This window comes from Echiichthys vipera, assembly GCF_963691815.1.
Source record: "Echiichthys vipera genome assembly, chromosome: 7".
NCBI classification, from domain to species: Eukaryota; Metazoa; Chordata; class Actinopteri; order Perciformes; family Trachinidae; genus Echiichthys; species Echiichthys vipera.
Genome location: NC_139832.1, coordinates 20,113,581 through 20,126,521, shown reverse-complemented (window position 1 = coordinate 20,126,521; position 12,941 = coordinate 20,113,581). Strand labels below are relative to the sequence as shown.

Genomic DNA, 12,941 nt, shown 5'->3' with positions numbered 1-12,941 from the left:
CTGTAGCACTCAACATACAAAACCCCCAAAAATAAATGTGTGACACAGAGGAATCAGCACGTATGAGATATCTTTATTTACAGCTTGTAACAAACAAAAGTTTACTCAGGCTATGTTCACTTTACAATGAGGAAATGTAGTAGCCTAGGTACACTAGCCACATCAAAATGTTTTCTTGCATTAAAAATGTAAAAAAAAGCTTTTAGTGCCACCCAGTGGACTTAAGTAATGGCAAACAGTTGGCAAGACAAGGTGCCATACTCCTTCCATGGGTCTAACAAATATAGTTGTCCTTGCTAAGTTGGACTCAAGTACCGAATCAATGTTTCAACACCACCAATCCCATGAATTAATTTAAGACCTTACAGTTTAGATGCTTTAGAAACTATCAGCAATGATAAGGCTTTAATTGCATTTTTTTTTTATTGTGCGCACATCATTTGAAGCAAAGTATTTTTATGTGTAACTAAGCAATAAATCAGCTCTAGGCTTTTTTGCAGGTTTTATAAACTCTTCCGAGCTGTGTGGAGAAGAGGAAGTCAAGGCTATCAGACAGTGGCCCAGCAGTCTAACCTGTGGCCTTTAGGCAGGAAGTGAGCTGTGTGTTAGGGTGTATTGTACACTAATGCCTGGATTAAAGCATTACCATCAGATTAACAAATGACCTTAGAGTTTCTGTCAGCCAGCACCTCCCAATCCACTAAAGGAATCCAAGATTACAACTCAGACCTCACGGATGGAGTGGGAGGAATGCATAACAGGATAGGCAAGAGGAGATCAAGCTCCTTTTCCAGAGTAACACATCAAAAATTGAAATCTAAATGATTGGCATTTGTCACATCAAGCCAAATAGCCACATCTGACATCAAACATTATGCAGTCTTAAGCTTCTGATAAAGATTGAACGGGGAATTTATTACTTACATGAGATGATGCACAGCTCTTCGTCATGACCGTTGAAATGGTCAGATTGGCATTTTAGTTGGCAGCCTCAAACAACATGCAGCAGCTCTCTCTTAACAACCAGGCAAAATCATCCCTCTCAGGTTAAAGGAACAGCCCCAGACATATTGCAGCAAGCACACTGGAATAACCCAGACAACTTGGGACACATACCCTCAGATAAGTCACACACATTCACATGACCCTGTTTAACCTACGGAACCCTGCTGACAGCATGTAAAGACCTAGATAAACACGATTAGTGTGAACCCATTGGTCCACATATTAGTAAATAGACCCTCTTCGTATTTTAGACCATTCCTCTTCCTTTGGTTGGCAGATTGTGGCCGTATTTCCCTCTCTCTGTATTAAGTGTTCACTCAGTTGCGTCATTCATTCAACTGCAGATTAAAGCAGCAGAGACAACACAACCAACGCCACCAATGCCAAGCACTGTTATCCCAGAAAACCTAGCACCGACTCCCCTACCCCAAGAAAGTAGACACCCTGCGCAATGCCAAAAAGAGGAGCGATGACCAAAGCGCGGCATGTTGCACCCTTCAGGAATGCTGATGGGCCCTCCCGCATCATGATACGCCTGCAGAAGTACACAGACAAGACACCGGGAGTAAAAACAGAGATAGAATATATATATAAATGTATCAAATATCAGTGCAACAAATGTTTCTTACAGACTAAAATCTTACCGTGTGCAGTCAACAATTCCTCTGTATGTGTCCTCCCCCGCACCTTTTTGCAAGGTCTGCAGACGAGTTTTTATGACTGTACAGGCATTTAAAACACAGAATTGCACTGTCATTACATCAGTTTAAAGATGGCCGAGTGTCAGTCAAAGCAAACAGAAGCCACCGTGGCCACAGACACAGGATAATGGTAAATGCTAGCATAGAGTGTAATATTAAAACAAGAATTCAAAAGCTCAGAGAAAAGACTCAGTAATGTCCCTCAAACACATCTTAAATCACTCCCTATCTAATATCTACAGTATATGTACTCTATATAGGGTACTTTGTTTACTATCTGACCGTTTGTATCTCAATTTGGTGTGCCCTCAAGAATTCCAAAATAAAACAAAACTGTCCATGGCCTGTACATTGAACACTCTTTTCTGCTAATGATCCCATGATGCATTGCATTGCATCTTATAGATCTGAACATGAACATTGTGTGATTGCTGTGTCTGAAATCCCAATATTCTGCTCTCTATTGAGTGAACTATTGAGTATCTACTAAAACATTTCATTATACTGTATCAAATTGCAATGAAGCATCGTTACATCGTTATCAGAGACTTAGATACCCATTCACCCTGCCATCGCTCTAACTGTTTCTTTCTCTCACTTACCATCCAGTGGCGTTACAGCCACAGCTGCCACTGAGCCTGCGCCGCAACCTGCCATAAATGACTGCCAGAATGGCGCCTGGGCCTGAACATCTCCCACTTTTTCCCGGCCCAGCGCGTTTAGATTGGCAAACAGCGGGAAGTAGATCATTGAGAAGGGGACATCCCTGGAAAATATGTTTTACAAAATGGAAACATGGGATGGACTACACACAAAGTGGAAGATGGGGAAATCACAGGACGGAAGCGGGGAGAAAGAGACATGGCCCCATTGAACTGCAGCATAGCAGCCAGACATAGCTGCAGGAATGTATTGATCAATGTTGATTGGCAGAGGTGTCAGGAAATACAACAAACGCAGCTTGACTTATGCAATGTAAAATCCACTCATTCAAGTAGGGATGACAGAGTTGAATGAAAGGATGTCACTATGCTGCCCTACGAAGACAAAGTGCAGTAACTACAGTATGACATAATTTACACAACAAAAAATTGCCTTTTTTGCGTGTGTGTGTGTTTATGTCTTTGTATGTATGACCTCATTAAGGTGGCTCCGGCCCCCCTGTAGAGGCCTGCCAGTCCACGAGTCTTTAGCAGCTCCACAGTGATGCCGGTGGCTGAGGTCCGAGTTGGAGGGCTCGGTCGTGCTGGTGGGGGGGCCACCAATGACGGAGCTGGACCAGGGGCAGCCGCCTGAGCTGGAGTTGGAACAGGCCTCTGGGCAGCTGATGGTCAAACACAGACTGTCCAAGGTTAGAAAACACATGCAAGTGAATGTAATCCTGCAGCCATCACTTTAACTGAACAAAGGCTGGGCTACCAACCTTTGGTTTTACCATTTTTGACAAAAAAGTAAATGGGAAGTTAAAAAGTCCAAAAGATGGATGGTTTCATCTTTTCAACCAGGGGTGCCAGACGTAAGGGGGTAGTAGATCGACATTTGAGAACAAATTATTAACACTTGATTCATTCTGAAATTCTGTTTATACCAATGCTGTACTATGCATGTTTAATTAACCAAGGCACTTGAACAAAACTTTTATTTGTGAAAAGAAACAGTGAGCAAATTTAGGGAACAGTAACCATTGTGTCAGAAGTGAAGGGTTAAACAATATTTCTTAGGGCTATAGGATTCAAAAATGAATAGGAGGTGTAGAGGCCCTTGTTTTGAGTGACATTAGTTAGTTCTCCTTTGTCCACACAACATGCTCCTCAACAAAGGCAAGTCTAGCCTTTTTATTCTTTCTGCTGATGAGAGGTTTGGTCACTGCAGAGTGGGCTTTCTGCCAAAATTTTCTTCAACGACGAGACACTGTTAGCTGAGACAGATCCTTGCCCTGTTCAGCACTGAACTGGCGAGCAACTCCAGCTGCAGCCGATTCCCCATTGAGAGTCTTTGCATAATCCTGTTCTTTCATGCAGTTGTTTTACGTGGATGGCCAGCCTTTTTGAGGGTCTTAAATTAATCTGTGTCCTTGTAAAATGTCAATATTATTAAAATCACAGACTTGGAATGCCCAACCTCTCTTGCAATGGCTGAGGGGGTCATCCCTTTGGCCTTCATCTGGACAACCTGCTGTCTCAGGGTTTCAGTCACTTTAGAGTGGCTTGCCATCTTGCGAAAAAAACAGGAGAGCTGCCAGATAAATAGGGTGTGTCCAACAATAAGTAAATTGTCACCAGGTGCCAGATTAACACCAATAACTGGGAGGTATCTGAAAGTGTTCTCTAATTTTGCTCACTGCTTTTTTCACAAAATAAAGGTTTCTGTTGAAGTTCCTTGGTTATTTAAATAAACATGCCAATACAACAGTGGTATAGCCACAGTGGATTTTCAAATTCTGGCTTAGGTTTGTAAAACAAACAAATACAGAGGATGGAAGCCATAGAGCTTTATTTTATTATCTAGTTTGAGATTACTCTATAACTATTTGAGACTAAAAAAAGAACATAAACTACTTTAAGTAGTTTTTTTCAGAGCTGAATTACGTGGTATATAGACTTACGTACTTGCCAATACTGATACCAGCATTTCAGGCAGTATGAGAGCCATTTAAGATTCTGGTATTGGCATAGGAACAACTCCAATTACATAGACCAAACTCACCGAGCCTTCCTGCGTCCTGCAGCTGGATCTTGAGCATCTCCATGGGAGTGGTGACAACCACCTGACAGGTCCCCGCCCCACACCCTGCCAATACCTCTCCCCACAGGGGCAAATACCTGAAAACAGTGTTCCAATAGAGTTACTGATATAAAGCATTGACAAAAGTAGTTGTTTTTAATAACAAGCTCCAAGTCAAAAATTATTTAGAAGATCAAATACATGCTTTAGATTGTTAGGATTAGTTTGCATGCTTGTCAAATTTTGCCACTCAGCACTCGTTAAATCATGTATGTCTTAATACAAGATGAACAAACACATTTGTTACTGATTGTCCTAGATAAGGAATTTGTAAGACTAAAAAAACAGTATCTACTGTAATGCAATTAATTTAAAGGGAATTAACTTTTCAGCTGAATCTATGATGTAGCTTTAGATGCTTTTAATGCAGCTTCATTGTATGATGTATCATTGAAAGTGAAAATAAATGTACCCATCCTTAGAGAGCTTCTGTCTGAAGACATCATTGGCAGCCAGTTTGATGGCTTTTTCTGGTGTAACAAGAGTGAGGTTCACTGCTGCACCTAGAAAAGACGAACAGGCTCATGACAGGGACAAGCACTTTCCCCTGAGGCACACAAATGATAGAACCTACAACAGCTTATGGCTCATGTCGAAAAGCAGTACACACCAGTTATCATGACAAAAAGATTGAGTGCTCACAGGGGAAACAACAGCGTAGGTGGACAGATTAAGCTTATAGTAAAGCACAGTTGTAGTGTTGTTTTTCACAGGGATTAGAAATGCAAAGAATACCTCTGTAGCATCCAAAATAGCCCTCCGAGCGGACTGTCTTCGCCAGGCAGTCCAGCCTTTAAAGACAAGATTCCTTTATTGTTACATCTCCATTTTACAAGTATAAGATAGAAAAATCCTTTGTTTTTGGTTCAAAAATTATACTGAAAATAAAAACAATGCAATATAATAATACTGTAATAATATTGTATTTTTATATTACTGTTTTGATGTGTCTGTGTGTAATGCTGCTGTAACACTGCATGTTCCCAGCTTGGGATCAATAAAGTATTTCTATTCTAATATATTCTTATACAAACAATTATACAGGTCGTTATTTTCAAGAGAAAAAGGAGACAAAAGACATTTCTGTTTTTCATTGGGTCCTAGAATTCACCATAACAATGTTCATATGTTTAACCCTTCTGACAGACATTAATTTTAAATCAGTAGTATCATTACTAGCCTGACCTTCATCCAAATACTCTATGACCCTTTATTCTGTGACAGTAACAAACTGGACAGAGAGCAGTGGAGTCAAATGAGCAGGCCTGTTTTCTTCGCAAAGAGCAAAAATTCCGACCTCGTGATTTGGCCTTGAAGGAACAAGCTCTTTTTCCATCTCTGACTCATAGAGGAAAACCACAGTCTAAAATGCACTGGTTAACACAGGACGACCCCGCCCAACCACACGGCAGTATTGATGCCCACCAGATGTGCGCAGTTAACCATTCGGGGTCGTGTGTCTTTTAAGGACACAGAATCTGCTTTTGTCTCTGCATTTCTCTTTTGATTTAGTTTCTGATTCAAACTTCATCCAAAACTGAGGTGATCGATTTTGAAATAGTTTTAGCGCATTGGTTTTTAACTTTTGTCTGGTTTTGGTTAAGTTACCACACCAAAGCACACACTGCATACAGTTATTCCCCTAATATGATCCCTTGAGTGAGTTTTGTACAGACTCACAAAAACACTGGGCCAAATATGGGAAGAGTGTGTGTAGCTGTGCGGCTCCTCCCTCTGAGATTCAGTGGAAAAGTATGTGAGTCGGCATCGTGTAGATAATTCTGACTTTTTGTTTGTGTTTGTTTGCTCAAATTAGAGAGAGCTGCGAACCAGAGCACATTCATTACCAGCAGATATTTTGAAATAGTTTTCCAGTTTAGAGACTTTGACATTGGTTACATTTGCATGCAGAAAAAAAACATTTATCTGTAGCTCTTCCCTAACTATTGTTCAGGGATGCAAAGACCAAAAACGAGCATCAATTTGAAACCCCTTATTTTTATTTATGTGGTAGATCAATGACAGCGTCCTGTTAAATCGGACCAGGGGAGCCCTACTCACATTCCTTTGTAGACTTGGACGCCCTGCTGGTTCTGTAGGCGGGTCTTAGCCAGGTCAATAGGAAATACACATGTCACACCAACCAGGCCTGCCACGCCCCCATTAATCAGCTTAGCAGGGAGGCTGCTGAGGGATCAACACAGACACACGCACACATGCATGCACAGAGCCATTTAAATGAAGTCACCAACGCAAGCCATGCAAATGACACGTACGTTCAGGGACAAAGATACAAATTAAGCAGGCACACCAATCACAACAATCACACACACACACAAACACACACACACACAAACACAGACAAAGAGAATGTAGAAGCCCAACATTAACGCAGCTGCAGCTTTGATCTGTGTTCATTAGGCTAAACATACATGGTAAAGATACTTACCTAACTTTCTTCTCTGCCATCCTGCTTGTGTTTGGGCTCCAGGCCCACCACTCGTCTCCTCCTCCACCAACCCCTCCTCTCCGTCTTCCTTTTCCTTTTCCTCTCCCCTCCCACGCTTCGGCACACAGTCCAAAGTTGTCACCAAAGCTAAACCCTCACCTGCCCACCCACGACACAAATGCAGCTTACTGCTTCTTTTTAATGTGGCAGCTATGGATCTCCTCCTTCTCCTCCCTGGTACAGCAGGGGTGGACGCCCTTTTATCTGTCGTGGACAAAAACCACTGATGTTGGATCTTTGTCTGCTGGCCGGCCTTTTTGCTTTGTTGTACCTCACACCAAGACCCAACCTTTCCTCCACTGCCTGGAAACACAAAACACATGCAGTTGATGGATTGAATATATTTAGAGAGAGTACTCTCTATTCCATGGGACGCTTGTCTTTCCCAAAGCCCTGTTGAATAGACATTTGTTATGTCACTATAAAGCGGTAAGGAGTGTACCTTTGTGATTGAGGAGTGACACAGCTCGCATTAACTATATATTCTATCAAATCCAGATTAAGTCATTCATAAATGGTATATTCCAGGACTACGGCACCGAGACAGAACATCTTGAGTCTCTATAATCTGGCAGCTGAATGGGATAAGAGTATTTGATCTAACAAGGAGGGCACAACTGAAAATTAGGGACTTACTGGTATTCATTTACCGCATGTGGAATCTGGCGTTTAACAAAGGACTGAATAGGAGATTTGAATGGAAGTTATTTGTCTATCAAGGTATTTTCTTTTTTGGGTTCTGGAATTACAATAGTTTGCAGGCTAACCCTAAGTGTGTGTGGCAGATAATAGAAATGCTGTTGAACCCTTATCTTGGATTCGCAGCTCATGCTTCCATTTACTATGTTCTCTGTTTCTTCTTTCTTTTTCTGCCTTTTCCCCTCCTGACTTCACCCTTCCCTCAGCTCCCTAATTAATCTGTCTCTTAATCTCTCCCCCTCCATTCTGCCTCTATTTTTACCACTGTAAACCTTCAGTCTATCCTCGCCTGTCCTTTTCTCAGAGAGTATAGGAAACAATACATTTTTTGCTGTGTTCATCTTCTCATTTAGTTTTGTACAGTTTTTCCATCACCTCAACTTCCTCATCTCCAAATATGATTTTTTGTTTATGTACCTTTTATACTGTCTTTTCCATTGCTGGATCCTAGTCACATTCTACACATGCCTTTCACTGAGCCTCTTTCTGCTAAAATGTTCTTTCAGCTCAGCTCCATTCACACACAGTAGTGACCCTGCCAAAACACTAACAAGGGTGCCTCACCCCATGCCAACCTCAAGCTCCTAGACCTCAGCTTTCCCCAAAAACTGCACTGGAACACCCCGCTCACAGTTCACACTGCACAAGCCCCCACAAGACAGCTTTAAAAAAGACTTCATCTCCTTCCATCACAGAGATATAGCAGTGGGGAATGGTGGTCTTACCTCTGTTGGTGCATCCCACAGACAGGATCAAGCTGTCCACTTTCCTTTCACTTCAACAATGCTTGCAGCAATGGTAGTCAAGCGAGAGCGATCTGAGAGAGAGAGCCGCCACTCAGGGGCTGTTGCACAAACACCAGCATTGTCCCGCTGCCTAAGTCCCTCCCTCTCCCGTTGACTCCCTGTGTGACACAGCCCCAGTAACACAGCTCTCCACTAACACAACTCAACATAAACTCATGCTGGTGACACAACGCACACAACAGACACAGCAGGGACCAATACCCAGAGTTATATCTCAATGTGAATTGTTTCTAAGAATATATACAAAATGAACAGCAACAAAAAACGGTAAGCATCAGTACTGAACTCTCTATTCAATAGGCCCAGTATTACATAATATCTCTATTCATGTTGGATTCCACAAATGTTCACAGACTTACAATTACTACCAAGGTAACAGTGACCAACCAATATGATTACCACTGTTTTTCTCATTTATATCGGAAAATGTGTAGAATTGAATAAAGGACAAGAAAGTTACATAAGGACATCAACAAAAAGAGCATGTGACTGCCACAGCAACACAGTAGTGACCCTAAACTATTTTTCATGAGCATTGATTGCTGTATTGATTCGTACTGATGGAAAAAACAATCACTTTTAGTGATCATTTGACTCATCCGCAGGAAAAGTATTTCGTTAAAGATGAACTTTAAACAAACTATATACAAATACAAACAACCCACAGAGCCCGCCCCCCTATCCCAGAATGATGAGTTAGCGTAGCCAGACCATACTCTGGCACTGTGGAGATAGGTCTGGCTATGTAAGAGTACCATAAACCTTCATTTAGATGCTTTACATCAGTAAAAGTAACAATACCAAAGTGTAAAAATAAAACTAGCATTACAAATATTACCTAAGTACAAGAATAGAAGTATTTTTAGGAAAATGAATGTAAAGAATCAGAAGTAAAAGTGGAACCTATGTGTGATATATTTTGTATATAATGGATTTGCTATTTTATGTATAAAATAGTATGTACCTATGTGACAATTTGTCCAAGAGTACAGCACATGAGTTAAAGTACTTCGTTACACTGCACCACTGGTGACAGAAAAACTAAAATACAGGGGGTGGATTTTGGTTCACTGTGTATGCATGGATTTCTCTTAAACTACAAAGCCTTGCAAGTCAGATGTGGATCCTCAAAAATGACCATTAATGTATTTCTAACTGGAAATGACTAATAATCTGACTGTAGTGGTTTCCTGTGTTCTGCCCAATCCATAAAAATAGACAGTTGAAAGTTTCACCACTGCCTTATTTACCAGCCCTGTTTATGCTAATGCTCTAACTGGACAGCTCTTCTTTGGAGGTTTTGTATTTCAATGGTCCACCAACAATGCCAGGGTAGTACAAAATTAGGACATTAGCTCCATTATCCTAAATGAGAATAAATAGCAGTGAGTATATAATTAAATTACATACAGTAGGGAGCCTTCTTGATGAATAAAGTTAAGTTAGATTTGAGGACAAAAAAGTTGAAGGCTAGAAAATTAGTATTTAAAGATACAGTACACTTGCAATAGCATCCCCAAATGTCTTTTCTGCTACCAACACAGCACACTGAGTTTTGAGTTTGAATGTTGAGCTTTCCCATGTGGCTCAGTTTTAAATAAAGTATAGTGAAATTACTCCTTTGCCTAGCGACATCACAACCTTACATGGGACGTATGTTACCTTATGTTCCCATAAACAATGGAAGAGTGTGCAGGTTTACAATCCAACCAAAGACTACAACATTTTATCAACATTTTATTTATTGAAGTGGTTACACACATTTAACCAGTCTACAGGCACTAATGATTGAATGAAGTTACGCGCAATAGTCACCAGTTTGTGTGGTGTAGTCTCTGCCCTCCATTGCACATGAGATGTATTGCGATTTTAGCCATGCATACTCTACATACCCTAGAGCGGCAGAGTCTGAGGTTGGTGGTGATGGTGGCTGGTCAGCTGGTCTGTGCAAGACTTTAGTCTAAAGCAAAATATGTCAGAATGTCATGATATTTGCTGTGGATGTTCATGGCCCCTTGAAAATGGAGCCGACTGTATTTGGTGACTTGTTAGACACCGTCTTCAACCACCATCATCAAAACACCAAATCAATAGCTTTGAGAAGAATGGTCTTCATCCCTCCAGTAAAGTTCGGAGACTTGTAGAATATGTGCCAAGGCCATTTTAATGTCACCCGTCTGTATTACAAGTGTGTGATCGCAACAGTCAAGAAACATGACAGCTGCTGTTCATTGGTTCTTTTTAACGTTAACCTTCTAAAGCTTTAAACTCTACACAACACACTCAGTCTGTGTTGTAAGTGTGTTACAATGGCAACAGCTTGGGCCTGGGTTTAATTGTTGACAGCAAACACTAGGCTACTACAGCAACAAGCAAATGTGCTTCTCTATGACACAGTGATGGGTCAAGACGAGTGGACAAGTAGTTTTGTGTTTTTGTGTGTGTGCCAACTTATTACAAAGTTACTCAAAAATGATTGTATAATATACGGTATAATATAAACAATGTATATGGTGAAATATAAGTATAATGTGTGTACATTAAACTTAAATGTGGGCTCCATGAACTCTGTCGATGTAGGAGAATTCATGAGCTTTCCTCTTGCACCACCTTTAGGCTAAAATGTCAACTTGCACGCAGGACATCTCAGAAACCTAATAATTTAATGCCATTCAATTTATTGGTCTCTCTTGCCAGCATTAATTTATTTGCCCAATTATTTGTTAAAATGTTACAAATAATAAAGTAGTTTATCAGGGGAGATTGAATGGGCTTTACGTCTTGGTGTTTATATAAGGCAAGGCAAGGCAAGGCAGCTTTATTTGTATAGCACTTTTCATACACAAGGCAGACTCAAAGTGCTTCACAGCACAACATGTCATGAATTCAAATGCATTACAGGAAGACAAAGAGAATAAAAACATAGACAATAATCAAAACAGTGCGGACGTTAAAAGTGCGAAGATTTAGCAGAAAGCTAAGGTGAACATAAAAGTTTTCAGTCTAGTTTTAAAAGTGGTCAGAGTGGGTGAAAGTCTCAAATCTTCAGGAAGTTTATTCCAGCTGTTTGTTGCATAATGACTGAAAGATGCTTTCCCTTGATTTGAGTTTACTCTGCGAACCACTAACAGATTGGTCTCAGAGGATCTTAGTGATCTAGAAGGCTTATGTAGTGGGAGCATATCAGTGATATACCTCGGCCCTAGACCATGTAGTGATTTATATGTGAGCAGGAGGATTTTGAAATTGATTCTCTGACGTACAGGAAGCCAGTGTAATGATTTAAGAATTGGTGTAATGTGCTCACATTTTTTGGTCTTTGTTAGAACTCTAGCAGCAGCGTTCTGAACAAGCTGTAGCTGCCTGACAGTTTTTTTGGGAAGACCTGCAAGGAGACCGTTACAGTAGTCTAGCCTACTGGTTATAAAGGCATGGACAAGTTTTTCTAAGTCTTGAGCTGACATGAGCCCTCTAAGTCTTGTTACATTTTTAAGGTGATAGTAGGCCGATTTTGTTACTGATTTGATGTGACTGTCGAAATGTAAATCAGAATCCATAATAACCCCAAGATTTCTGGCTTTATTTGAGGTTTTCAGGGACAGTGATTGAAGGTGTTGGATGACTTTAGACCTTTCTTTCTTAGCACCAAAAACAATTATCTCAGTTTAATCCTCATTTAGTTGAAGGAAATTTAAGAAAGTATGTCAACCTTATATACTGTATATATGGTGATTTAAATGATTTAAACATTAAACTTTTAAGTATACATTTTGGGTTGATTCAATCTAAGTTTATGAGGATAAAATGCAAGTAAGTGTTTTTTCTGATACTGATGTCTGGTTGCCCTATATTTATACTACATTGGTGTGTATTCTCTCGGCAAACATCTGACCAAGACAATTTGGGAAATGTGTTAGTCTGATATGATGTTTTAAAAATCACGTGGAATATAATAAGAGATATGTGCAATGTGCATGACCATCTAACTCTGAAAACAGTGGCCGCTTCGTTGCCACTCACTGTCACTGATCGCTGCTGTCTCACGTGCACTTTTCACATATTGCGATGGGGGGAGCCCCTGTGTAGTGAATTGCTTGTAACCTTGTTGTTTACAAATTGTAATTGTAGCTATCTGGCAATTATTGTATCCGACAATGATTAGGGATGAGCCTTTAGGATTTTTGACAACTTGTTATTGTTGCATTAAGTAGTACGCCGGAAGGCTGGAAGGTAAAGACGTTGACAATAGGAAATTAACCAAAATATAGCAAAATAGTCCACATAGTAATTATTGAAACCTCTGCACAGAAGAAAAGCACACAGGTGTGCCTTCAAACTAGGTACCTGACTCATAACTGGTTCATCTTTTTAGTTGTTTTATTCATTCACAAGCATTCCCTTTAAACGGCCACTGCACTATCAAGACAATGGGGGGAG

The 12,941-nt window shown here is 40.5% G+C and overlaps 1 protein-coding gene across 2 annotated transcripts; it reads right to left on the bottom strand.

Annotated features, from left to right (window-relative positions):
• Nucleotides 1-58: 58 nt before the first annotated feature.
• On the bottom strand, nucleotides 59-8,561 carry slc25a18 (solute carrier family 25 member 18). 2 transcript variants are annotated; one of them, XM_083916576.1, is made up of 10 exons: nucleotides 8,424-8,561; nucleotides 6,940-7,302; nucleotides 6,552-6,677; nucleotides 5,226-5,281; nucleotides 4,903-4,993; nucleotides 4,413-4,528; nucleotides 2,844-3,030; nucleotides 2,309-2,472; nucleotides 1,650-1,725; nucleotides 59-1,540 (listed from the first exon to the last, which is right to left on the bottom strand). In XM_083916576.1, the coding sequence occupies exons 2-10, from the start codon at nucleotides 6,957-6,959 to the stop codon at nucleotides 1,399-1,401; spliced, it is 978 nt and encodes a 325-aa protein (XP_083772702.1). In that variant the 5' UTR covers nucleotides 6,960-7,302; nucleotides 8,424-8,561; the 3' UTR covers nucleotides 59-1,398. The 2 variants fall into 2 exon arrangements, with proteins under 2 accessions (XP_083772702.1, XP_083772703.1); XM_083916577.1 differs by having other exon boundaries at nucleotides 6,552-6,674.
• Nucleotides 8,562-12,941: the final 4,380 nt, after the last annotated feature.